We start from the raw sequence: 27,103 nt of genomic DNA, 5'->3' as shown, positions 1-27,103 counted from the left end.
ACATGGCTTCAATGTATCTTGCAGAATTTCTAGAATAGTTGAGTGAACAATTCAGCATATAGTATTCATTTTGAATAAAGTTCAGCAAAATTGGATTAGTTGGATTAGTCTGATTCACCCTTAATATATATGCTCTTCACTGGACATCATACTGGCAGTGGCAGTGTACAATGGACCAATCCAAAATCTGAGGAGTTATAGTTGTTACCATTGCTGTACCAATAGGCAGAAGATAGAGACAAGGAACTTTGCATACTGCCGCATCATCAATGCTTTGCATACCGCTCCCCTTCTCTATCTGCACCACACAGACGCAACAAATGATAGGCTACCACTTAGGGAGCGTATTCAATTGACTATAATCTATCATGTAAAATGTGTTATGGTGGCTTTATCGGACAGTTTTATACCTAAATGAATTGTCGACACGGACTTCCTTGGGAATAGGACTGACTACCTGTTGCATTTATTTAGCTTTTCATATTCTGATCATGTGGAAGTGTTGAGATGAGGACGAAAGTGGATTTGGTTCCGCTTATAAATAGTTAAATAATTAGGCTACGGTAGTTTCGTGATACATGTTTTTTCTTCAATGCGTTTAGTTGATATGGCGACAGTTGACTCAACTCAATGAAACTTTATCGGCGGCGTGTCCCTGTTGAACTCGGCAGCCTGAAGACATCAGTGTCACGCACCACGAGCTGTCATTGTACAGCCATCCTTAGGTTAGCCTACTTTGAAAGGAGAGCGAAGAAAGAGGAACTTACTTTTTAAAACTTTTTTATTACCTCAACTAAATTATGACTTCGGTTTGGAAAAGATTACAACGCGTTGGCAAGAAAGCTTCAAAATTCCAGTTTGTGGCGTCCTATCAAGAACTTGTGTTGGAATGCACTAAGAAATGGTAGGTTATGTTATTGCTTTAAAAGTAACTGGGCTACTTTTCACAACATCCCATTTGATGCACGTCGTCTGAACTGCTCCCATTACGGGCGTTTCTTCTTGTAATATTTCAATTTTAAAAGTAGGTTTCCGCAGCCTAAAAACATGGCCACTGTTTATGCTTCATGTCAAATAACTTATTACATTATTTGATCAAAACCATCGGATCAAACCCATAACGGGCCGTAGTCCCTCATTACAAGTGACAAGAGTTAACGTTACACTTTCAGGAAGGAGATGTGGTTAGTTGTTTCCTCAGCCTGGTTGCAACCTCGCTGGTCTCATATACTAGACTTAACATAATAAACGTAAAACCGGGACATCTAAATTAGTACCGGGACACCTAATTACGTTTGGTATGGTTACTTAAAACCGAAGGTTACTTAAGGGAAAGCAGGGGTGGATGTGTGTGTGTGTATAACGTGGACGTCCAGCAACCCAAAGGTTGCGTGTTTTTATCTCATCACTGACAATTTTAGCTAATTAGCAACTTTGCAACTATACTGAACAAAAATATAAACGCAACATTTAAAGTGTTGGTCCCATGTTTCATGAGCTGAAATAAAAGATCCCAGAATTTTTCCATACACACAAAAATCTTATTTCTCTCAAATTCAAATTGTGTGCACAAATTTGTTTATATCTCTGTTAGTGAACATTTATCCTTTGCCTGATAATTCAGCCACCTGACAGGTGTGGCATATCAAGAAGCTAATTAAACAGCATGATCATTACACAGGTGCACTTTGTGCTGGGGACAATAAAAAGCCACCCTAAAATGTTTTGTCACACAATTTCACAGATGTCGCAAGTTTTGAGGGAGTGTGCAATTGGTATGCTGACTGCAGGAATAGCTGTTGCCCGATAATTTTATGTTAATTTCTCTACCATAAGCCACCTCCAACGTCATTTTAGAGAATTTGGCAATATGTCCAACCGGCCTCACAACCACAGACCATGTGTAACTACACCATCCCAGGACCTCCACATCCGTCTTCTTCACCTGCGAGATTGTCTGAGACCAGCCACCCAGAGAGCTGATGAAATTGAGGAGTATTTCTGTCTGTAATAAAATCCATTTGTGGGGAAAACATGATTCTGATTGGCTGGGCCTGGCTCCCCAGTGGGTGTACCTGGCTCCCAAGTGGGTGGGCCTATGCCCTCCCAGGCTCACCATTGGGGTCCTGGGAGGGCATATGAAATCCATAGATTATAGGGCCTAATGAATTTATTTCAATTTACTGATTTCCTCATATGAACTGTAACTCAGTAAAAATCGTTGAAATTGATGCATGTTGCATTTATATGTATTTTTCAGTATACCTACTACTTTTGAGATACTTTGCAACTGCATGTTAGCTAACCCTACCCCTTACCTTAACCCTTTAACCCATCTCCTAACCTTAACCCTACCCCTAACCCCTAGCCTAGCTTGCTGGATCGAATCCCCGAGCTGACAAGGTAAAAATCTGTTGTTCCGCTCTTGAGCAAGGCAGTTAACCCACTGTTCTCCGGGCGCCGAAGACGTGGATGCCGATTATGGCAGCCCCCCGCACCACTCTGGGTTGGGTTAAATGCGGAAGACACATTTCAGTTGAATGCATTCAGTTGTACAACTGACTAGGTATCCCCCTTTCCCTAACCCTACCTCAACATTAGCCACCTAGGTAACATTAGCGTTAGCCACCTAGCCAACGTTAGCCACAACAAATTGGAATTCGTATCATATCATACGTTTTGCAAATTTGCAGCATATTGTACAAATCGCAATTCGTCACATATGAGTCAAGATGGATGATGGACATCCACAGATTAATACATAGCATACCATACGAATTGAAGTGTCCCGAATTACAGCCCAGGTTGTTTTCCTCTGATAAAGTAATATGAATAACAGAAGCTCATCGAGCCCTTACATTTCCACGTTTACTTTAGTGAACCTACAGTAGGCAATGGGCACAGGCCTACTGTAGATTTGATGCACCCAATAGGCATCAATACTCCTAACCTACTACATCACTGTCAGACCGATTAATGACAGCCATTACTTCAGTCCACTCAACTGGCAGGAGGATCTGGATCATTATGATGAGGATGCTCTGACATGACCAGATACTGGGTAGCAGGGCAATTGTTTTCCAGAGGGATATAGCATTTAGCTTTCTTTTTTACGCTATGATTGGATTTGTTGGTATTTATTCATTTGTGTCGTTAATAAGGATACCTGTGTTGATGTCATCGGTGTTGCCATGATGTCATCAATCACCCTTTGCCTACTTTGATGTTAAGCAAAGAGGAGAAGAGCCTCCGTCGATAGCCTACTAATTGATGTAATTAAAACTATAGTGTCTTCACTCTTAGCGGAATACTAAAGTTAGTTGGCACTTTTATTTTTTATTAACTGTGATAACGGGGGATCTTTCAATGCGATCTTTTAAGATCTTTCAGTGTGTGTCTGAGTTGCACCATAGTAGACTACACAACGATGATGTAGTTTGCAATCAGGCCTGCCAATCATGCCACGTTCTTGCTTATCTTTTCATGTTGCAACAGAGCAATCGTATATGCTAGTGTGTACTGTAGAGTAAAAAAAAAAAAAAAATTGAAAGGGAAAGGGGGATACCTAGTCAGTTGTCCAACTAAATGTATTCAACTGAAATGTGTCTTCCGCATTAGTGTGATTAGATCATTATTTCTTAGTAGATGAGATGTAGACTTAAACAAAGACTGTTTGAATCTGATACAATATCCAAACATAATCCTTGGAGCCTTGCAACCAATAGTTGAACTGGATATCACTCATAATAACACAAACAGGAAGTGGGATCGAACTGTCCATCTCATGTTTCGTCAGAAGCTGTTCTAACATGAGAACCAACGAGGGCGGAGGTTTTTTTGAGAGACAGCCTCGCTACTGATTGTAGCTTTTAGTTAGCAGGTGGGTCAAAGTCTTCAGACTCAACCAAGGATCAGTCTTGCCTCTGGTTGGGTTTATGACAGCTGGAGTATGACACAGCGGGCTGCTTTTTGATGTGAGTCATATTGGTCTCTGGTTATTCAGGACTATGGACATGCCTCCTCCTGTCCTAATGGGTTTGCCTGTCCCAGTCTGCCAGTCTATTTCTGTGCCCTGTGATGCAACTATGCTTTAAAACCAGCCCCCTCCCCACCCAAACATGCCCTTTGGCTCCCATTCGCTATGTTGCTATAACTAGCCTGCAACCCGAGACATAACTGAATTTGGCCCTGCTTTTTCTATGTTCTCCTCAACAGGCTCCATTCGCCGAATGGCTCTCTAGTGTTAGGAAGGAGTCTCTTACAGAGGAACTTCAATGCGTTTCTAATATACGTTAAATATATTAAGCACGGCCTGCTGTTTGCTTGTATTACAATTTACAAGCAATAGAAGTGAGCAATCTGCTCAACTGTATTCCGGATACACATTATAAAGCCATACAAAGAGGGAGGGGATACTTAAACCATAAGAAATCATGGACTATACAGAGCCTTTGGAAAGTATTCAGACCCCTTGACTTTTTGCACATTCCACAAAGCACACACCTGTCTATATAAGGTCCCACAGTTGACAATGCATGTCAGAGCAAAAACCAAGCCATGAGGTCGAAGGAATTGTCCGTAGAGCTCCGAGACAGGATTGTGTCGAGGCACAGATCTGGGGAAGGGTACTGAAAATGTCTGCAGCATTGAAGGTCCCCAAGAACACAGTGGCCTCCATCACTCTTAAATGGAAGAAGTTTGGAACCAACAAGACTCTTCCTAGATCTGGCTGCCCGATCAAACTGAGCAATCGGGGGAGAAGGGCCTTGGTTAGGAAGGTGACCAAGAACCCTATGGTCACTCTGGCAGAGCTCTAGAGTTCCTCTGTGGAGATGGGAGAACCTTCCAGGACAACCATCTCTGCAGTACTCCACGAATCAGGCCTTTATGGTAGAGTGCCCACATGATAGCCTGCTTGGAGTTTGCCAAAAGGCACCTAAAGACTCCCAGACAATGAGAAACAAGATTCTCTGGTCTGATGAAACCATGATTGAACTCTTTGTCCTGAATGCCAAGTGTCACTTTTGGAGGAAACCTGGCACCATCCCTACGGTGAAGCATGGTGGTGGCAGCATCATGTTGTGGGGATGTTTTTCAGCAGCAGGGACTAGAAGACTAGTCAGGATCGAAGCAAAGATAAACAGAGCAAATTACAGAGAGATCCTTGATGAAAACCTGCTCCAGAGCGCTCAGGACCTCAGACTGGGGATGAAGGCTCACCTTCCAACAGGACAACGACCCTACGCACATAGTTAAGACAACGCAGGACTGGCTTCTCTGAATGTTCTTGAGTGGCCCTGCCAGAGCCCGGACTTGAACCCGATCTAACATCTCTGGAGAGACCTGAAAATAGCTGTGGAGCGACTCTCTCCATTCAACCTGACAGAGCTTGAGAGGATCTGCAGAGAAGAATGGGAGGAACTCCCCAAATACAGGTGTGCCAAGCTTGTAGCGTCTTACCCAAGAAGACCCAAGTAATGCCAAAGGTTCTTCAACAAAGTACTGAGTAAAGGGTCTAAGTACTTATGTAAATGTGATATTTCCGTTTTTAATTTTTAATACATTAGCAAACATTTATGAAATCCTGTTTTTGCTTGTCATTATGGGGTATTGTGTGTAGATTGATGAAGGGAAAAGAACAATTGAATCAATTTTAGAATAAGGCTGTAACCTACCAAAATGTGGAAAAAGTCAAGGGGTCTGAATACTTTCCAAAGGCACTGTAGGTTAAAAGTGATTGAGAAATATGGTTCCTTCCTCTTGTGAGGTACCCCACCCTCAAAAGCCCTCAAGAAAACAGTGCCATGAGCCAGGTCACGTGCCTTATTGCAGTTTCCTTCCATTCTTCCTGTGTTGCAGAAGCCAGAGCTTCATCGTCTGTCTAACAAAAACAAGGGACAAAACAATGGTTTGAAAACTTCTCCCAGTCAGGGTGACACTGTTGTAATGTTACATATTGAGGGAGGATAGAATAGAGTGTATGACATATTTCATGTATTCATATTTCAGGAATGCATTATTATGTCATGTAAAAAATAATGCCACCATTTACTTCTGGTAGTTCACCAATAGACATAGAAACCCATATTATGTTTTACAGTAATTCAGTTGGCATGGGTGTGAGATGTAGTCAAAAAGTCTGTGTGATGTTACACATTAGTCCACATGTGTTAAATGAGGTAGTCACCATGGGATACCAATGGCTTGCTGATACGGGACCGCTGGGATGATGTGTATGAGGCCATGTTTGGCATTCTCCATAGTGATGTATCTGGAAGGCATTTGTAAGGGAAGTCTGGACCAAAGCTACAGTGTGTTGTGTAGTATAGAACTGGAGTAGCAAGGATCCCTGGCTTCACACACACACACACACACACACACACACACACACACACACACACACACACACACACACACACACACACACACACACACACACACACACACTGTGTCTCTTCCAGCCCCTGGGCATTGACAGCTGATTGTGATCATGTGACTCTCATAAGATCCCTTTTACTGTCTGCTATCCACCCTCTTCTTCATCTGTTGTGGAATAATAACATTTGTTGGGACTTGATTCCGTTGCATTGTTCTGTTTGTGTAAAACAAACCATACTTTGTAACTTAACCACCAGTAATGACACCTACTGGGGGAGCATTACCCATTCTTGTCAGAAAATTGTTCCGTAACAAACAAATAATATAGAACTTGTGTGTTGGTGTTTGTATTTTTGTGAAACACAGTGAATGTACAAAATATTAGGAACACCTGCTCTTTCCATGACATAGACTGACCAGGTGAATCCAGGTGAAAGCTGTGATCCCTTATTGATGTCACCTGTTAAATCCACTTCAGTCAGTGTAGAGGAAGGGGAGGAGACCGGTTAAAGAAGATTTTTAAGCCTCGAGGACAATTGAGACATGGATTGTGTATGTATGCCATTCAGAGTGTGAATGGGCAAGACAAAATATTTAAGTGCCTTTGAACGGGTTATGGTAGTAGGGGCCAGGCACACCGGTTTTGAGTGTGTCAAGAACTGCAACGCTGCTGTTGTTTTTTCATGCTCAACAGTTTCTCCTATGTTGCGAGATGTAAGGAAGTTACAAAACAATTTCTTGCATTTCTCACTGTCGCTTGTCTCATGTTTTGATGCATCGTCCTTTTTCTATGATTTCAGGCAACCAGATAAAGTGAGGGTGGTTTGGACCAGAAGAAATAGGCGTATGTGCTCCAAGGTAAAGACTCACTCAGATGTACTTAAAAGATAAACAGCAGATCTCCTAACCCACTTGGATGGCAGGGATGCATTGTCGTAACTTGTATCACATTTTGATGTAGTCTTGTTGTCTTGATTTCTCGCTCTAGCTTCATGGATGGCAGCCGGGCATCAAGAACCCATACAGGGGGATGGTGGTGTGGCCCGTACCTGAAAACGTGGATATCTCCCTCACACTCTTCAGGGTACATTTCACCCCACGGCTATTCATGAGTACACTAGAGCTATTTGTTTCTGTGATAATTCATCTTTATACATTTCTATTGTAAATTGACAACGTACAAAAATGTGTGGAACGTGTTATGTTTCCCTGTTATTTTCATTCTCTATGCTTAACCCCTAGGATCCCCATTCCGATGTGTTTGAAGACAAAGACTGGACGTTTGTCATTGAGAGCGTGAGTGTACTTTCTGCCTCAATCGAATTACAGTCGCTCACAACAGCCGGCATTGAAATATGAACGTTCATTAAAGGTCAGCTAACGCTACCACTAAAGCCCACTCATGAATGTATCCCTGCTGCTTTGTCTTGCAGGAGACAAAGGGCCAACGTAAGGTGTTGGCTGCAGTGGACGTGAATATGAAGAAGTTTGCCAGTCCCACTCCCACTCAGCAAGACCTGACATTGAAGCTGAAGCCCCTGTCTGTCAAGGTAGTGGAGGCCACTCTGAAGCTCTCCCTGTCCTGTGTGTTTCTCAGAGAGGGGAAAGCCACGTGAGTCCGTCCCATAACATCCCGCTAACCGTAGATTCAGAATTACCAGCCGTACTACAGTAATAACGTCGGTAGCGACTTCATTACGTGTCAAGGTGACGATGCTGTGTTGCTCTCCCGCAGTGACGAGGACATGCAGAGTCTGGCCAGTCTGATGAGCGTCAAACCCACAGACATCGGTAACCTTGACGACTTCAACGAGAGCGACGAGGAGGACGACAGGAGGTCCAGTGCTGGAGCTAGCATTAGCAAAGCGGCCGCAGGTACACTTGAATCATAAACGTCATGAGATCAAAACCGTACCTTCTTTGGCGCTCTGTATCCTTTGGCGCTCTGTCACATGACTCGAATAACGGCATCCTCACTTTTCGATCATCATCTCCCGGCCCTACTTTTTCCTTCTCACACTTTCTTTCTCCACTTTCTCTGCCAGCTCCTCCTGCTCGTCCAGTGCGGCCCCCAGAAAGGAGGCCTTCTCTAAAACATCCCCCTGTCATAGGTACCCTACCTCTCTACCTACTGTTCTTCGTCTTGTTCTAGCCTTTGGTTTTCACCTCTGTGACTCCTTTCCCGTCATCCCACCATAGTACCTCATGTATGAAGGATTTTCAATCATTTTGAAAGAAAAACCATATCCATCGATTTCCGTACAAGTGACAATTGTAACTTTACAAAATGATGGATCCCCTGCGATGTCATTCTACATTAGTCACCACATTGCCTCGTCAAATGTTCCATTGAATCAGATACTTTCCCCAAAGATATCGGACTGCCAAGAAAAAATAATAGAGAGCAACTTAGAAACGATGTATATGCTATGCAGCAACTAGCTAGTTCTCTTGGAAATGTCAGTTGTGAAGTTGTATCTGATTTATGACAGTCATTTCATTTTTAACCTGTCATATCATTCCACGTCTTTGCTTGTCTTTTTTATCCTTCGTTCCTTCCCCTCTCCATCTTTTTCTATTTATACTCCTCTCCATCTCCATCTACCTCTCCCTCCGTCTCTCCATCCCCCTCTTCATCCCATAGCCTGTGGGAAAGAGAGTGGCAAAGCTGGCACTGTCCCTGTCCTCCATTCAAGGCCCCCCCTGCCTGTTCCCCTGACCCCCTCTCCCCGTCTTCAAACCCGCTCCAGACATGCACGCTCTGTGCCACCCTCCCCTGAGCCCCCCAGGCCACCGGCGCCCCCAGTCCCCTTGGTGCCCTCATCCTCAGTGCCATTAGGGCCCCTAGGACCCCCAGTTCCCTCAGTGCCATTAGGGCCCCTAGGATCCCCAGTTCCCTCAGTGCCATTAGGGTACCTAGGACCCCCAGTTCCCTCAGTGCCATTAGGGCCCCTAGAACCCCCAGTTCCCTCAGTGCCATTAGGGCCCCTAGAACCCCCAGTTCCCTCAGTGCCAGTGTTTACCCGCTATCAACCACCCTCAGTATCATCAGCGCCCTCACTGCCTGCCTTTACCCACTATCAACCACCGGCACTGCCCAAAATCTTCCGTCCCAGCAGCGGCTCAGGTACCTGCAGCCAGGCAGATGGACTGAATGATGCTGCCTTGACAAGTGCTTAATGAACCTTAACTTGTTTCTCAATCTGCATGATGGAACTCCCTGAATTGCTTATGATTTGCCTTTTAATTCTGTTCAACAAAAGTATCCCCTGGCAAGGGCATGGTGTAGTAATGTCTGGGGTTGGGCTGTCTTATGAGAGTGATTTGAGCAACGTACAAATGACTAGCAGCATCGACCAGTGGCACTTTTGAACCTGCTTGCTTGTGTTGAAGACTTTTTCTGAAGAGAATACCAGTGTTACTGTAAGTTAACAGAAATGTTCTCTGCGTTATTAACAGGAAACTGTGGTTAAGAAAAGTAAAATTAACATCACTGCATGTCATACGGCATGTCTATTTGCAGTATCCCTCTTTCCACCAAGTCCTCGCTCTCACTCATTGGTTTCCGCTATTAATCTATTTCTGCTATTTTTCTTCCCTATTTTCCTTTTCTTCTTGCTCCTAGCGCCTGTGTCTTTTCTGAGTAGTCTCCCAGGGGCTCTGTGTGGCCCTGCAGTGGATTTGAAGCCCCGGGGTGTTGGTCAAGTGGCCCCCGATCGGCCCCAGTTTAAACCAGCTGAGCCCCTGGCCTCTGGCCTCTCTCAACACCCCTCTCTACCCTCCGACCCACAGAGAGGTACCGGATGCATGAAAGGTCAAAGGCCACCTGCTTATCACATTGGCCATTCTATGTCTTTAAGTTGGACTCGGTTTGAGTGTCTAATGCTCTAGTTTTTCACTATCATCTTTCTGTCCTGTCTTCTCCTTTATGCCTGATGCCCTCTCTCCCTCTCTTTCTCTACTGCAGCTCGCTCAAATGTCTTCAGTCCTCAGATTGTATCAACTCATCAGCGTCCGTCCTCCCCCTCTATCTTTTCCTCTGCTGCGTCTCCTCAAGACAAAAACACTGTTACCGCCCTGTCTCAGGCAGAGCCATCCCTTCCCAGACCTCAGCTCCCCAACACTCCGCCAAGTATGGAAACACATTCTATCGCTAGCGCTGACCACTTTGTGCTACTTACTTCAGTGGTTATAGCCTGTGTAGATTGCTTCTCTTCAGTTGTATTGTCTTGGAGGGTGAGCCAAAGCTTACTTGCTGCTGTGTCTTTACTCTTAATGGTGGTTGATGAACTAATGATTTACTTGTTCTCTTCCCTCTTCCTCTGTTTTCCCCGCAATCATAAATCTTTGTCTCCCCATTCACCCCATCTCTCCCCTTCATCAACTCTCTGCTCTCAGCCTCCATCCGGCAAAGGGAGTGGGGGAGGCCCAGGCCTGTGTCAGGCCCCAGTGGCCCCTCTGTCTCTGGCCTGTCCCCCTCCTATTCCTGTCCCTCTCCTAGGGATTCCATGGCCCCTGTCCCTCTGCTGACTAGCCCAGACCTGGATGCTCTGTGTGACCCTCACTGTCCTCCTCCTTCCATCCCCTTCCCTAAGTCCTCACCTCCCGTCAAATGTCTTTTCTCTCACAACCCTCCCTCTCCTCGCTCTAACAACCACTGTAAACGTGCCCTAGTCGTTGCCCCTCTCTCTGACCCTCTACCCAAGCCTGTCCCTTTGCTTCCTGTGACTGTCCGTGCCTCTGCTTCTGCAGCTCTCACTGCCTCCCAGTCAGGTACTGAACCAACAGGTCTCACAGCATGAATACCATCAGGGCGTAGGGGGGGCAACTAGGTCTATAACATCAGCCTCGTTTCATCAATAAAACCATTCTGTCCGGTTTGTCCCTTGCGGTTCACTGCCTGTTGGCAAAGGACTGAGACAAGCACAGTATTCCACTGCCAATTTTAGCTGTTACTAAATTCATTCCAATGCCTATACACAGTGCTGAAGGCACAGTACCAATTAAGTGGTGTAATTAGCTAAGAATATATCCTGCACAAAGGCCCTGTTGTCTGTATGGTCCATGAGCCATTCCCCCAAATCTGGTGAGGATGTCTCACAGGGATTTGTCTCTGGCGTTGTAACGTGTGTGATAGCAGTACACAATTGGGTTATCACTTTTCCCTTCATCTCTCCATCCCATTCATTTTCCCCATAGGGATTGTACCCTTATTACAAACAACGTCAGTATACAAGTTATTGCTCACGTATACCCTTTAATCGTATATCATTTGGAATGCTTCGATTCACAGCTATCCGTCAGACACATTTTTTGGGAATGTTCATGTCAACAGACCTCTGACCTTTGACCTCTAGGGTGCATATCAGAATTACCTGTATAAATGATTTGACATGCAAGTGATTCTGAAAGGTCATGAAATGATAATATAGCCAACTTTGAAAGCACCAGCAATCGGCCATATTGTGCCATTGACATTAGAATGTTGGAAGCTAAGCCACAGAGTGCCATGTAGTGGGGCAGCTATGTTTGTGGATTGTAACATTGGTGATAGAAGCATGAAATTGCACACACAGAGCTAAAACAGGCATTTTATAGCCAAACTGGGGTCTTATTGGATCCATTTTGCACGACCATATCTGTATGAATTATCATTCCAATCATAGTCGTGGGGGGGGGGGGTCATGGGCAGGAGAAGGCCTGCGAGCCGAGGCTAAGAAAATGACATGTTCCTTACTTGATGTTGTTCCAATTCCCTTTTCACCAAGTTTATAATTGTAAACTAATAGAAAATAGAGGTAGGAAACTATTACGAGCACTTCTCCAGATCACTTGATATCCACCACATGGGGGAGAGAAGAGGGAGAGAGAGCGAGAGACCCGACTCAACTCATACTAAACTGTCTGTCGTACAGCAGAGAGCGTGTCCAACAAACCCACACAACTGAATAGATAAGAGCATATCATCAACGCACCGCTTCCCGAAACAGAGCCGAGAAGCTCTCCGTAAAGAAAACGAAACTGCACGGCGGCAGCTTTAACAGGCCATTGGTAGGGATGAAAGAAAGAGTGATATCCGGGGGAAAGCTCCAATTGCTGCACTGCGATCACACATGTTCCCACTCTAGGGACATAGACCTTCAAAACAAAATCCCTAGGAGACATCGTCACCCCAAGTGAACCCAACCGAACCCCGCTGGCTCATGGACTAGTAGACAGTACGCCACGGCCTGTTGCAGCTGTAATGAAGGAGAGCATTCTGTTACCGCTGCCAGTAACCTCTTAGTTCAGACAAGACGTTCCTGTGAATCACGTCATGCACTGCAGAGTGTCAACAATGTCCTACTGCACCCACTAATGCAATGTTTAAACGGAAATAACATTGTTCTATGTTATCCCCATGACATTATGTGTGCCTTTTTTTTTTACAGAGATCCAGAGGGAGTTAAACACTCTCACAGAAGAGGAGTACCACAGTCCTTCTACACTTGGTGAGATATTCTGCCATGTTCTTGCTATATTTACAGAATATATTGATGTACTGTATTGTATTATAGCGTAATATGTCGTTTTCCCTATAATAACTAAGAATGCTGTTAAACCTTGTTTGACTGGTCTATGTTTCCCGATCCCTCCAGGGCCAAAACTGTCAGAGCAGCAGAGCCTGTCTGTCTCAAGTGAGACCCTTCCCCTGGCCCTGAACAGAGGGGACGAGTCTCTCCGCTCCCCCAGAACTGCTGGCACCATCAGGATCGCCAACCAACAAGCCTCTGCATCCCTGGAGAGAGACCGGGAGAGCCGACCGGAGTCAGAAAAAGCCGTGGGGTTGAAAGATGGCAGGACCATTAAAGGGTGAGTTCCTAGTGGGTGGTATACTGTACAGCCACTTCGCAGCTGGGACCTCACGCTTCCATTTTTAAATGCTGTTGTTGAAGTGTGAGACAGTGTTCGAGGTTATATGGTTGTTACGCTTGTACGCGCGTGGTACACTATGAGCATGAGAAGAACATGTCTGGTGTGAGTTTGAGATAAGCACATGCATGAGGTTTGTGTGTGCTGACTTTGAAAGCCAGACGTTTTTATTAATCGTTTTTCACAATTGTTTGACAAATGGGGCACCTTTAGCCTTTTCGTTGCTATTGGTTGCTATAATTTTGAGACGAATCGCAAAATGGTTGCCAATGGCTGCAAGTGTTTAATGGAGTGAAAGAAATCATTGCCAGCCTTTCAGCTTCACAGCAATGTTGCAGAGATGTGCTGTAGGGAGATTTCCTGATTGATGGATCTCTGTTGACTCATAAAGTCCAAAAATAGGCCTATTTATGCCCTCAAACAGGGAGGAGTGGTAAAGAGTGGCATGAGAGTGGAATTTATGTCTGTAGCGTCTTGTTTTCCATTTATACCCAGCTACATAGCATGCTTCCCTACCCATGATTACTCATCCCTTTCCTCTGTCTTGTTACTGCTACTTTCATTTCACCTTCTATAAAACACACAACCCTTCCTAACACTACTGCGTGCTTCCAATCATGACCCTGATGTCTGTGTGACCTGCCTGCTGTGCGCCCAGAAACCTCCCTGCTCTCGACGTCTGAGCTCTGACACCAAGTATCTTTGTTCCTCAGTTCTGGGCAAGATGGCAGCCCAGCAACTGGTATCCCTGGCCCTACGCCCACAGAAGTCTCTGAATCAGCAGAGCTTATTCCAGCGCTCCCTCCTCCATGGCCTTTCTCTAGCCCGGAGACAGAAGCACCAGAGAGCACTACCCCCAAAGAGCCTTCTACCAACGTCCTGGGAGCATTCAGTGGTGATAACCCGCCATTGGCCGAAAAGAAGTCTGGCTTCAAACAGACATCCAATGAGACCAAGGAAGTGCCTTATCAACCTGCCAAGCCAGAGGACTCCTCTCCCTCGACCCTGGACAAAACACCTTTTATTGCAGACAAGCCGCCATTGGCTGAGCCTGAGCTCGACTTTGATGACATAGTCATAGAGACGCTTGATCCATCAGTCACGGCAGGTAACTTGTTTTTGGAGGACAGCGCAGGCGAAGAGGGATCAAAAGCGGACACAATAAAGAGGTCGCCATTCAGCATCTTGAAGACTCAAATGGAACATCTGGCTGGAGGGTAAGTGACATTCTGTCAGCAAGCAGACAGTGCTGCTGTTTCTTCTCAAGGCAGCTTCTTAGAGAAGTCATTTTTTCCCGTCCTCATCCTTATGTGATGATTTATCCTCATCCTTACTAGCCTGAACGCTATACTTGGCTATTTTATACAGGCACTCTTTAAGTATTTATTGAATGGCACCTCTTTTCTTCACACACAAATGTGTTTACACACGTACATACACATATGCACACGTACACGCACGTACACACCCACTTCTGAGAATAATATCTCCATTGACGCTCAAACCCTTGACATCGGTGTCCCTGTCTCTCAGTGTTGAACAGGAAGCTGATGTAAATTCAACGGCAGGGCCATATTCGAAAATTCCAACATCAAAAGAGCACAGACCAGTTGACACGCAGCTACTTCCAGAGATTGTAAACACCACGTGTGAAGACGCAGCCGAGAAGCACGCCAAAGGCCAAGAGAAGCCCGTGGAGAAGAAGCAGGAGAAACAAAGGCCGACAGCTGCTTTTCCCTGTTTATATGACCTCAACAAGTCAGATGAAGACAAGGAAATTATGAAAAACATGGCTGCCCTGGAGGCTGGTCCTCCCAGTATGACATCCACACCAGCTGAGTCATCCAGAATTCATACTCAAGAGCTCCCTCCTCTGGAGAAAAAGCCAAACAAAGCAAAAAGGCCATCATGGGCTGAGGAGATTATGGGCTCCAGAGAGGAGGACAAGAAACAGATAGACAATCAACCCCAGGATGAGAAGGCCTCATTATCACAAGCTTATCATGAGCACAAATCAGCCCCCCTTGATGTTCAAGCTAACCGGAGTGAAGAGGAGTCCCATAGTTCAGGATGGAATGCAACGAAAGAGGAGGCAGACGTTTTGGAAGCCCACGGAGGGGACACTGGCTGTGTTCAGAAAGAGCGGTAAGTGAGAGCACATCTTGTTAACATTTTCCTCTCTGCGAAATGTCCTTTTAACCTTGTCAACCTTTCTTATTGTCTAAACTCTCTCTTCCTCTGTCCCACTCCACATCCTGTTCCATCTCACCTTCTGCCTCTCTTTCAGTTCTCCTGACCACGTGTCATCAAAAGCAGACACATTTCCCTTGTCAGGCAGTGTCAGTGTAGATAAAACCATAGAAATTGATTTACTATCAAATATCAGTAATTCTATTTCAATAGACAAAACCATGGATGCCACGCCAGGAAGCCTAGAGACACCCAATATGGCTGAACCCCCTCAATATGCAGTTGTTGAACCTATGATCCAATCCAGCTTGACATTAGAGACCATAGCTGAGGATGCAGTGGCGCAGGCAGAGGTTCCCCTCTGGGAGGCCCTGGAGGAGAAAGCTCAGGATCAGAAACCAGAGCAGGACTCTGGAGAGGAGACGATCAAAGAGGAAGTCCTCCGAGAGGAACAGGGGAAAGTAGATGAGAACATGCTAGTGCCGGCTGTAGAATCACTGGAGACGGGGTAAGTGTGGAAGGGAGGCACCTCTATACCACTGAGAGTAATCGATGACCTCAGAGTTACCCCAGTTAAAGCTTGTCGTAAACGGTGTGAATTATAGTCTGGTGGGTATCCTTGGCAACACTTCAAATGTATGACGATGCCTGGCCGTGTCCTACAGCTCTTTTGAGTGTGTCTGAACTTGTAAATATTCACTGTGTGTAGTCTAATTATACAGTAACACTGATGTAATTCCCATATGTTTGCCCTCTCAGCTCAGACAAAGCTGTTAAGCCAGAAGCTGGCATTAGCAGAGATGAGGGTCACAAGAAAATCACCTCAGATGAATCAGAGGTGTTCCAAATGCCACCTACCCCAGAGCCCACAGCCCAGTCTCCTGAATCACTTCTAAAGGAGACAATTGTAGGGGAGGGTAAAGACAGTGAACCATCAACTTCACCGTCTACACCCCCTCTGCACCTCCCCACGAAGGTGTTCAGAAGCTCCACCATGAAGCGCTCATTGCAGATAGACACGCTTGTGTCATTGGAAGCAGCCATTTCTCCAGCTGGAGAGTCCGATTTAAACGAAGAGGACCCATGCGATATGAAGCGTCCCCCCAGCACGGGGGCTGTAGAGGCAGAGAAGCCTCTATGGGCTGCTTTAGAGGAGAAAACTAGAGGAGAAAAGGAGAAAGGGACAGAGGGAGTAGGCATGAGCACATTGGAGGCAACAAAGAGTGCCTTGCAAACGGGGTAAGTTACTGGGGGTTAAACTCCTCATGGCATGGCATGAAGTGTCCGTGTGAGGTACATTTACATTTGACATGCATGTTCGTGGTGGTGTTGACATTTCACACGTTTTAATGCTCACCCAAAGTGCAAATAACACTGCGTTTAGGCTATACATTTTCTGGAGGCTAGTCGTATTCCCCTTAGTAGAAATCTCTATGGATTCTGGTCCTTGTGCTGGTGTCAGACTAGTGTCCAATCAAGTGTCTCATTTCATATCTGTCTGTGGCAGCCCATCTGGACAGGGATCTGTAGCAGAGATCCACTTGACTGAGTACCTAGAGGACACTCCCCTCCCATCTCCCTCCAAGGAAAATAGAGAAACAGACATTTACTTTGACTGTGACAGTTCAGTGGAATTGTACACGCCGTCAAAGGAGGAGGCCCCCATTCGCCTTCCTAAGAAGAAGAAGAAGAAATTATACCTGGGAAAATGTGCTGTTGTCAACACTGAGAGTGAAGAAGGCGAAAGTGAGTCTGGTTCCTCCGTGGTCGGCCCAGGACAAGCCGACAATGAGCAGCAGCTAGATCCGGTGTGGAGGAAAAGTTCAGTGGACGCATCAGATTTAAGTACAAGAGAGGAGTTGGAAGACGAGGAGGTTTTGGACAGGCTGGAGCAGGTTCCCGTAGCTGTACAGGAGGAGGGTCTTGATGTTGATGTCTTCATGAGAGCATTAGTGGGGGCCCTGTACAGAGGGTAAGTCTGACGGGCGACCGAGGCTTGCTCAGCTTTGACATCTTTGATCAGCATGGCCACAGGCATTTTAGGGACTCTTAAGTGCTCTTGACTCTGAGGCCAGCTTTTGCTTATGAAAACATGGCGTCAATAAGACGCGAAGCTTAAATGGCAACGTTTGTTTCAATCAATTTTAAAGATTTCAAATCTACACTGGGTGTACAAAACATTAGGAACATTAGGAACACCTGCTCTTTTCATGACATAGACTGGCCAGGTGAAAACTATGAACCCTTATTGATGTCACTTGTTAAATCCACTTCAATCAGTGTAGATGAAGGGGAGGAGACAGGTTAAAGAAGGATTTTTAAGCCTTGAGACAATTGAGACATGGATTGTGAATGTGTGCCATTCAGAGGGTGATTTTAAGTGCCTTTAAACGGGGGAACAGGGTATGGTAGTAGGTGCCAGGCATACCGGTTTGAGCGTTTCCAGCACTGCAACGCTGCTGGGTTTTTCACACTCAACAGTATCCAGTGTGTATCAAGAATGGTCCACCAACCAAAAGACATCCAGTCAACTTGGAGCATTGGAGTCAACATGAGCCAGCATCCTTGTGGAACCCTTTCGACACCTTGTAGAGTCCATGCCCCGACAAAATCAGGCTGTTCTGGGGGTAAAAGGGGGTGTAATTCAATATTAGAAAGTTGTTCCTAATGTTTTGTACTCGGTGTATATGTTTAAAGATTTGATGGAAATTTGAATTGTAGAATGTCACCTTGAAATATGTCTTAAAGTCCATTGAAAAAGAACTGCATCTTCCTTGCCCGCTGTACATGTAACCTAAACCTAACGTTGTTCAAATATCCCCTAAATATTTTTTCAAATATCCCCATTCCCTAGTTATGAGACTGTGACTTCCGTACTTCAGCCATCTGGCCTAATGATGTCTAATGATGATGAGGTAGGAGAACCAGACTCAAGACCACTTTCTCCATCTGAGTTTGAGATCCTACCACCTGAAGCCTTTTCTGATGCATTGGAGGAACTCCCAGTCATGGTCACAGACCCATCACCGGTCCAGTTGACCCACAAGAATGAAACAACTGAAGAGACTGGCAGGCTAAGCTTAGTGGAGACTTTGTGTTTAGCTGCTGTGGAGCAAGAGATGTTCAAGGACCCAATCACCAAAATTGAGCAAGAGGTCAAACCTCTGAAGGAGTCCACCAAACCACATAAAGAGACTACCAAACCACTGAAGGAGAGCACAGAACCACTGAAAGAGAGCACAGAACCACTGAAGGAGAGCACAGAACCACTGAAAAAGAGCACAGAACCACTAAAGGAAAGCCCAGAACCACTAAAGGATAGCCCAGAACCACTGAAGGATAGCCCAGAACCACTGAAGGAGAGCACAGAACCACTGAAGGCGAGCACAGAACCACTGAAGGTGAGCACAGAACCACTGAAGGCGAGCACAGAACCACTGAAGGAGAGCACAGAACCACTGAAGGAGAGCACAGAACCACTGAAGGAGACGAACACTGTGAAGGGTAAACCAGAGAAGGATGTACGTCCACCTGTGTTACCACCTGTAGAAAACGAAAAGGATGCAAAAAGCTGTACAGACGATTTCCCACCACTGAGAGAAGCAGAGCTGGATGAAATAGCTTATGAGGAGTGCTTGGAAGACAATGACGACGACGCCACCCCCATCGTTAACTACACTAAAGCCCGTAAAGAGACGATCAAGGGAAAGACCAAGACAGTGTTCATGCCTGACAGCGATTCAGATGAGTTGGAGTTTGAGATGGGGCAGGAGGATATAGGCACAGTGTGGCTAGCAGAGTTGTACATGGATGCAGGGTAAGTGCCTGAGCTCCTGTCGCTCTCTGCACTCCTTTCCTGCATGGCTTAATGAGACAGATTGTATTCATGTAGTAGGAATGGAGCTCTATCAGGTTGTGGCTGGGTTTTTGTACTCAGGCATCTGGAGTGGTACAGTTGTCTTTGCTTATTTTGAATTATCTTTTTTCTGATTTCTCGTCAAGTTATTTCACATGAACTTGCGGTCTTCAGATCTTTGTGTACAGTCTACTACCATGCCTGAGGAGAGGGTTTAGTTGTTGGATGTTAGTCCTCTGAATGTGCATTTGCATGTGGAAGTAAAAGTGTTTTTGCAAACAACTTTTAAACTGAACCCAGTGACATGTTGGACATAGCTGATGAGCTTGCCGTGTTGATGTTTACTGTTGCCACGCCTCGGCTGTTGGACCGTTGCCTTTTGACTGTGGCGTGGTCGAGGATTGTGTGTGGCAGTCTGCATTTTGGGGAAATTGCTATCGTAGCCTTGCCAGATGGCTAATAGTTGATATCTCTGTTTCACAGTCAAGCGGTGTTCTCTTCTTCACCACCTGCTCCGCACGAGGTCCACCGCCCTGATAGTGTGTCCACACAGCAGGCCATATCAGTGGGGTCCCCCCCTGCAGGACCTATTACTGGAACCATTCAACTGGAGCCACTTCCCCGTCGTCGCAGCAAAAAAAAAAAATGCACTCCTCCAGTGCCTCTTCAGGAAGTAGGCCCAGAGAGAGTTAGTCAAGACACAGCACCGGTCGCCAGTTGCCTGGCTCCACCAATCAAAAAGAAAACTGTTCCACCACCCGATAATACGGATAGTGAGGCAATGGCACAAGAGAGCGGCAAATCTAGCTTAATCAAGGAGACTTTTAACACTGATGCTAAAGAGGAAGACATTCCAAAACCACTAATCCTCGCCACGGAAACAACTTCTTCAGATAGCATTCTGGTGACAGCCAGAGAGAAGGGAACCAATGACCAGCCTCATCTAGCAAAGGAGGCTGATGATGAGAAAGATGTCCCAGAGAAAGATGTCGCTGTCAGCTCAGTGGTCCCATGGCCTCTACGGCCCTCTCAACCTGGAACACCTACTACATGTCCCAAGGTCCCTCACGTAATCACTACGGAGCCCCCCAAAGAGGACCTAAGCCTAATTGAGGAGGAAATGTTGCTGCTGGCTAAGATTAGTCAGATGGCAGGAGAAGAGCCATCAGATGTGCCTGTGTTCGTGCCTGTGCCTGCCCCCCGCTTCAGGAAACGCCTGATCCCCTCCTTCCACGAGGACGACCCTGTTCTGAACCCAGAAGATCTCCCAGCCTCCGAGGCCAGTGAGGAACAAGAGACTCCATTACCAGTGATCCCTCAGGAAGCCAGTCTAGACAGGCCTGAGCCAAACCTCCTAGATCTAGATGGAAGGAAAGGGCAGCAGGAAATCATTTGTGAGCCCTCTACCATAGCCGCCTCCTCATCAAATAGTAGCCCATCAGAAACGATTACTGAGGTTAATCCGGTGGTGGCAACCACTGAGGGTATGACATCATCAGACTCTGCTGTGAACTCGACAGTCCAGTCAAAGGAGCCAGCGGAGGTTGAGGAAAGTATCCCGATGACAGAAACGGTGACAGATGGGGTACCTGTTGACACAGGGTTTAAACTAGACAACGGTGCGCTCTCTACAGTTCACTGTGTCCCTGCCCAAGAGGAGAGCTTGTTATTGACTGAAACCGGGGCAACAGTCCTCAATGGGAAGGTGCCTGAATCAGGGGTCGAGGAGGATGGTGGTCTTGAGATAGAACAGGATGCTACTCTGTGCACTGTAGATACAGTGGATGGGGTGGATGAACAGTAAGTTGGCAGGACATTGTCTAGCTTTGGCGATGCCTGGTTTGACGTTAATCAGCTCATGTCATCTGGCTCTTGTAACACCTTGCCCAGTTTAATAATATTGACTTGGATCAGTGCACAACTGTTTTTGTTTGTCTGCAGGACAGTATAGTAACTGAAACGAGATCAGAAGTTATACATAGCAGCTACTTTTACTTGGCTGTCCCATCATCTTATCTCGACCATTTCTGTCCCTTTAGATCTGAGACGGCCGAGGGGGAAAAGACGTCCGGTGACCTGGCTGTCCCAGTGATATGCTCTAAGAACGTGGCCCAGCCATCCGCACCAGACACCACAACCCAGAGGAACGACCAGCCCCCAGCCACCAGCCCAGGCAGTGAAGAGCCACAGTCCAATGGACAGACCTCAGCAGATAAGGGGGTCACCTCTGGTCAAGCGTCAGACACGATTGTACCTCCCCGACGCAACAAGTTGAAAACCCTGTCCTTTCCTGTGGTCCTTCCGGAAGTTGCCCCGGGGTCCTCCACTACCACGGCGGACAAGGATGTAGCCTTTAGGAAAGATGCGCTAGTCCTCAGCCAGGAGGTGCATTTGATTCTCATATTTCCTTTTATAAGCGGTATCAACAGTTCATTATATTTCAAACACAGCTGAACATTGAATGTGTCAATGAGAATGTCAGTAGCTATAACAGGTCTCTCTCCCTCTGTCCCTCTCAGATGTCAGGGCCAGTGTCCAGTCCCGGGCTGGTCACCTCCAGCAAGTCTTTGCTGGAGTGGTGCCAGGAGGTTACGAAGGGGTATAAGGGAGTGAGGGTCACCAACTTTAACACCTCCTGGCGTAATGGCCTGGCTTTCTGTGCCATCCTACACCACTTCTATCCCGACAAGATGTAAGCTCTTAATCACCAATCAGTTACATTCCCACCGACAATGTTCCATCCTAGTCTGAATGTGGAAAGTCACGCAACTTTATTATGAGTCCGTGCATGTACTTGAACTCAACCCAGACAGCTGAATGTAAGAAAGGTATAATTATTCCACCTTTGTACAGGGATACAGCCGAAGTTCTCACAAAATAGTACCAGGAAGTTCCGTCCGTGTCCTTCTATTAACTACTGGTGGGTTTTTTTCAGAGATTTTGAGGCACTGGAAACCAACGACATCAAGTTAAACAACAAGAAGGTGAAAAAGTCATTTACTGCACATCACTATGTATAATAATACATACACATCATGTCTATAAGGAACACAGAAGTCAACATTTTTGTCCTGACCCCTCCCTCTCTCTCTCAGGCCTTCGATGGTTTTGCCGCGCTGGGCATCTCCCGTCTAATGGAGCCCTCAGACATGGTACTGCTCTCTGTGCCAGACCGCCTGATCGTCATGACTTACCTGAGTCAGATCCGCACCCACTTTACGGGGCAGGAGCTGAGTGTTCTTCAGATAGAGCACAACAGCAGCCAGTCCAGCTATGCAGTGACTGAGCCCAGTCAAGGTTCTGATGTGGATGCTGCTGCTCGCTTCTGTGCCCGCAAGCTACAGGAAGGTAGCATCTCCCTGGAGGACAGTGCGACAGAACAGCAGGCCTCTAAGCCCAACGGGAGCCTAGTGCCACCCCCTCGGACGAAACGGTTGACAAAGGGGGAGGAGAAGGGGAGCGGAGCTGGGGGTTTGGAAGGGGGAGCGGGTGGGTCACAGACCCCAGTGCCTCCACCCAGGTCACACGCCTCTGCAGCGAAATCCGGATTTAGTCACGTGAGAGATGCCGACCTAGTGAAGAAAAGGCGCTTGCGGCTGAAGAGTGAGTCTATGGATGAAGGGGATGGGCTGGAGCAACAGAGTAGCACATCCAAGAGCACAGAGGTACATGCTGAATACGGTCTTTTCCCCCAAGCCATTTCCCCATATTTTAAAACAATTTTCTTGCATTTGAACAGAGATTGATGTTCTATTCATTTGTCAATGTTTTGCTATTGACACGAGGCCATGTTTCTCTTTACCTATAATATCTATTGTGTTTGTGTCTCCTGTCCAGTCAGCTGAAGGTGTATCAGACAGAGCGGTGAAGAACGGCTCCTCAGAATCAGGTAGGAGATTTACCGGGAGATTTTTACCTGAACTGAAGGAGCCGACAACAGAAATTGACACAATGCTTAAGTGTGATATGAAAGGCTGCGGTCTCTGTGATTTCATTGTTCAGTAAATATTCTAATGACCAGTCTAACTGTTTGATCTGTTTGCAGAGACAATGAGCCCAGTGCCAGTCCAGGAGTCCAGTGTCCCAAGCCAGGAGGAGGATACTCTGGTCAGTTCAAACCTTTACGTCATGTTATTATCCACTTGACTGTTTACATTTGTATTCTCTTCAGGCTTCTCTTTTTACATTTACTGCTAGGCCTCTGTGGCTCTTAGTCCATGGCTTAACCTGTCCGTCACTACCCCTTTACTGCTAGGCCTCCGTGGCTCTTAGTTCATGGCTTAACCTGTCCATCACTACCCCTTTACTGCTAGGCCTCTGTGGCTCTTAGTCCATGGCTTAACCTGTCCGTCACTGCCCCTTTACTGCTAGGCCTATGTGGCTCTTAGTCCATGGCTTAACCTGTCCGTCACTACCCCTTTACTGCTAGGCCTCTGTGGCTCTTAGTCCATGGCTTAACCTGTCCGTCACTACCCCTTTACTGCTAGGCCTCCATGGCTCTAGTCCATGGCTTAACCTGTCCGTCACTACCCCTTTACTGCTAGGCCTCCGTGGCTCTTAGTCCATGGCTTAACCTGTCCGTCACTGCCCCTTTACTGCTAGGCCTCTGTGGCTCTTAGTCCATGGCTTAACCTGTGTGTGTATCATATTTACTTCCTGGTCTTCTCTTTGCCTTTATTCCGGTTTCTCCCTCTAATCTTCTGACCTTTTCCTGTCTCTCATCAATCTATGTTCATCTGTGTATCTGTCCTTACATGTCCTCCCATCTGTCTGTTGTCTGTTTCCGTTTTGGCAATGTGTGTCTCTGTATTTTCATGGTCAGCGTCTGCAGGACACCAGTCAGTATGTGCTGAGCGAGCTGCAAGCCCTGGAGAGTGAACAGAAGCACATCGACAACCGAGCAGGCATCGTGGAGAGGAGACTCAGAAGACTGATGGAATCAGGTGAGAATGACAATAGGTATCAAAGGGTGCTGAATCTAACGTGAACCGTGTCAGGCATACCGTTATGTGTGCTTATCAACGGATTCATTTTCTCAGTATATACAACAACAACAAAAAACTGCACCTTTTTTAAGGTGCCATTTTAACTGGACATTGCGCCCTTGCTCCAGGTAGCGACCGGGACGAGGAAGAGAAGCTGATCCAGGAGTGGTTCACTCTGGTCAACAAGAAGAACGCCCTAATAAGGAGACAGGACCACCTGGAGTTGCTGTAAGACACATACCAGACCACTCACACATCTATTATCATCAAGAATACGTAACACGTTTATGTTACTAGTAAATGGTTTGGACCTGACGTTTGCCATCTAACTACATGTGCCATAGTATGCTCTGTTTTGTGTACCCAGCAGAGGGCAGCTAACCGAATGTATTGTATTCACAGGCAGGAGGAGCAGGACTTGGAGAAAAGATTTCAGCTACTGAATAGAGAACTCCGAGCCATGATGGCCAATGAAGGTTAGTCCCGTGCATAAGCAGAACCTTCGTTTACATTGAGCCGAACCTTCGTTTACATTGAACACAACCGGTGAGACGACTGTAGACCTAAAGCAGTCGGGCCGGGCATAATGACTGTGATGTTATCTTCCCTCGTCCTCCATCTCTTCAGAGTGGCAGAAGACTAAGGCCCAGCAGCATCGGGAGGAGCTCCTGCTGCAGGAACTGGTCTCACTGGTCAACCAGCGGGACGAGCTGGTCAGAGACATGGACGCCAAAGAGCGAGGGTGAGACTAGCCCATCTGTTTGTTACAGCCATTGCGTATACAGTATGAAACACCAAGCATGTGTATAGGACGTCACGCTGCTCGCTTAGCGAGTACCACTCCCTCCCGATGCGGGCCCATACCTGGCGCGAACTCGGGGACCTCTGCCTCACAAACACACGTGACCGTCCTCCCTCAAGCGTCTTAGCCGATCGCGCCGCCTCAAAAGCTAGCTCACGAGGCGACGCAAGCGGGACACTTAAGGCCGAGGAGTACGTTTCACACGTCCCCATGTGCTACACGCGCATGTTCCATATGTTTGATATGATGCAGTAGCGTGTCGGTTGTTTATGTGTGTGTGTGTGTCCCCTCAGGGCCGTTGAGGAGGATGAGCGCCTGGAGCGGGGGCTGGAGCTTAGACGCAGGAAGTTCAGCAACAAAGACAAGTGTGTGCTGCAGTGAGAGACGGGACGACAACGACAAATACCAACCCATCCAGGAACTAAACCTCCACAATCCCTGCTTTATACCAAGCTCTCACTCACTCGGCATCCTACACAGTATGAAACAAGCCTAGGAACCTGCCACCCCAGCAACAAATCCAAAGCCCTCTGCACCGATGGGATGATTGTCAAGCAGTGTTTTCTCTCCTTAACTGGCATTTTGGAACTGGTCATTAATGATCAATTACGTCCCCTGGGACGCTGGAGCTGTGTGCCTTCCCCTTTGAAGATACTTGAACCAAATTTCCCCCTGTACTGGGAAGGTCTCTCATCCATTTAAAACTTTTGATTGAAAAAAACGAGGACCTTTACAGTTCAGTCAGTTAATATGCCTTACTCTGTCATTCAGTAGACAGAAAGCCCACTGTAACAGATGTGTGTGTGTGTGTGTATACATTTAGCCCACCGTGAAGATAAGTGGTTCCATAATTAAGTGCCTACTCTCACATCTGTAAACATCTCATTGATCTTATCTGGTCCGACAATATACGATAATCGACTATATTAGATAGTTTGCACTTTGCCTTAATGCTTTGGTGGAACTGGCTATTAAAAGAACGGTCTGGTGGTTTCGCGCAAAATATTAAAAGGGCTCTGTATACAGGAGGACTGACCGTTCTGTGTTTTACTTTGGACCCAGATGTTTGGACGAAAAACTCAAGTTTGTGAGAGTACCACGTATTGATGTCTTCTGGTGGAGATGTATTTTCAATCCTACTTTTATTTATGGTTTGGACATTTGCATGAGAAATGTTTGGGTTAGGTGTGTGTCATATTGAACATACTATATGAACAGTCAATCAATCTACCCAGAAATGAAAGAAAAAGAGGACAGTGAACAAACGTGAAACCTTAGTTGTAGAGAGAAGCTAGTAGTCCTACTTGGAATACATACAGGACAATAAATACCTTCCTGTAAATATGAATATTTATACTCTGTTATAACCTGGCACTGCAGTTCTTTTAATGTTTATTTTTTTTAGCAAAGACCTTTAGTTTCTCATTTCTATTATCACTGATGATGATGATGATGATGATGATGATTTGTTACTAACCACTGGTAGAACTGAAAATGTAATGACGTATTACTTTGTCCCCGCCTCTTTTTAAAAAGGACATTTCGAACACGATATGTTTTGTTTGAACTAGTGAATGATAAATAATACATTTTTGAAGTTTAAAAAGAAAATTGGGAGTTTGTTTGAATAGGTTTCCTCTAATTTGTTGTCATATCTTATGTGGCACTTGTTCACTCTTTTTCATGGAGGGATGTCGTTGTGTTCTGTGAATGAGGAGTCATTTCTCAATATCTATATTATCGTGATCGTGCGCTATTATACTGAACAAAATATAAACTCAACATGCAACAATTTCAACGATTTTACTCAGTTACACTTCATATAAGGAAATCACTCAATTGAAATAAATTCATTTGGCCCTAATCTATGGATTTCACATGACTGGGTAGGGTTGCAGCCATGGGTGGGCCTGGGAGGGCATAGGCCTAACCACTTGGGAGCCAGGCCCAGCCAATCAGAATTAGTTTTTCCCCACAAAA

At 46.1% G+C, this 27,103-nt stretch overlaps 1 protein-coding gene across 5 annotated transcripts; it reads left to right on the top strand.

Moving 5' to 3' along the window:
* Positions 1–295: 295 nt before the first annotated feature.
* On the top strand, positions 296–26,921 carry LOC129869066 (uncharacterized). 5 transcript variants are annotated; one of them, XM_055943543.1, is made up of 29 exons: positions 296–904; positions 7,179–7,236; positions 7,367–7,462; positions 7,621–7,674; positions 7,812–7,990; positions 8,114–8,253; positions 10,004–10,174; positions 10,346–10,510; positions 10,777–11,151; positions 12,810–12,869; positions 13,017–13,230; positions 14,004–14,507; positions 14,824–15,435; positions 15,578–15,988; positions 16,240–16,719; positions 16,988–17,452; positions 18,335–19,297; positions 19,820–21,136; positions 21,376–21,721; positions 21,856–22,028; positions 22,272–22,320; positions 22,432–23,001; positions 23,174–23,225; positions 23,382–23,443; positions 24,159–24,279; positions 24,450–24,549; positions 24,724–24,797; positions 24,949–25,063; positions 25,417–26,921. In XM_055943543.1, exons 1-29 carry the CDS (start codon positions 801–803, stop codon positions 25,502–25,504), a joined length of 8,118 nt encoding a protein of 2,705 aa, XP_055799518.1. In that variant the 5' UTR covers positions 296–800; the 3' UTR covers positions 25,505–26,921. The 5 variants fall into 5 exon arrangements, with proteins under 5 accessions (XP_055799518.1, XP_055799520.1, XP_055799519.1 ...); XM_055943545.1 differs by lacking the exons at positions 10,004–10,174; positions 10,346–10,510; positions 10,777–11,151; XM_055943544.1 differs by lacking the exons at positions 296–904; positions 7,179–7,236; positions 7,367–7,462; ... (1 more) ...; positions 7,812–7,990; positions 8,114–8,253 and adding an exon at positions 8,527–9,505 and having other exon boundaries at positions 15,788–15,988.
* Positions 26,922–27,103: the final 182 nt, after the last annotated feature.

Source organism: Salvelinus fontinalis, chromosome 13 (genome assembly GCF_029448725.1).
Source record: "Salvelinus fontinalis isolate EN_2023a chromosome 13, ASM2944872v1, whole genome shotgun sequence".
Taxonomy (NCBI): Eukaryota; Metazoa; Chordata; class Actinopteri; order Salmoniformes; family Salmonidae; genus Salvelinus; species Salvelinus fontinalis.
Note: the sequence above shows the minus strand (reverse complement) of the source record. Positions and strands in the feature narration are given on the sequence as shown.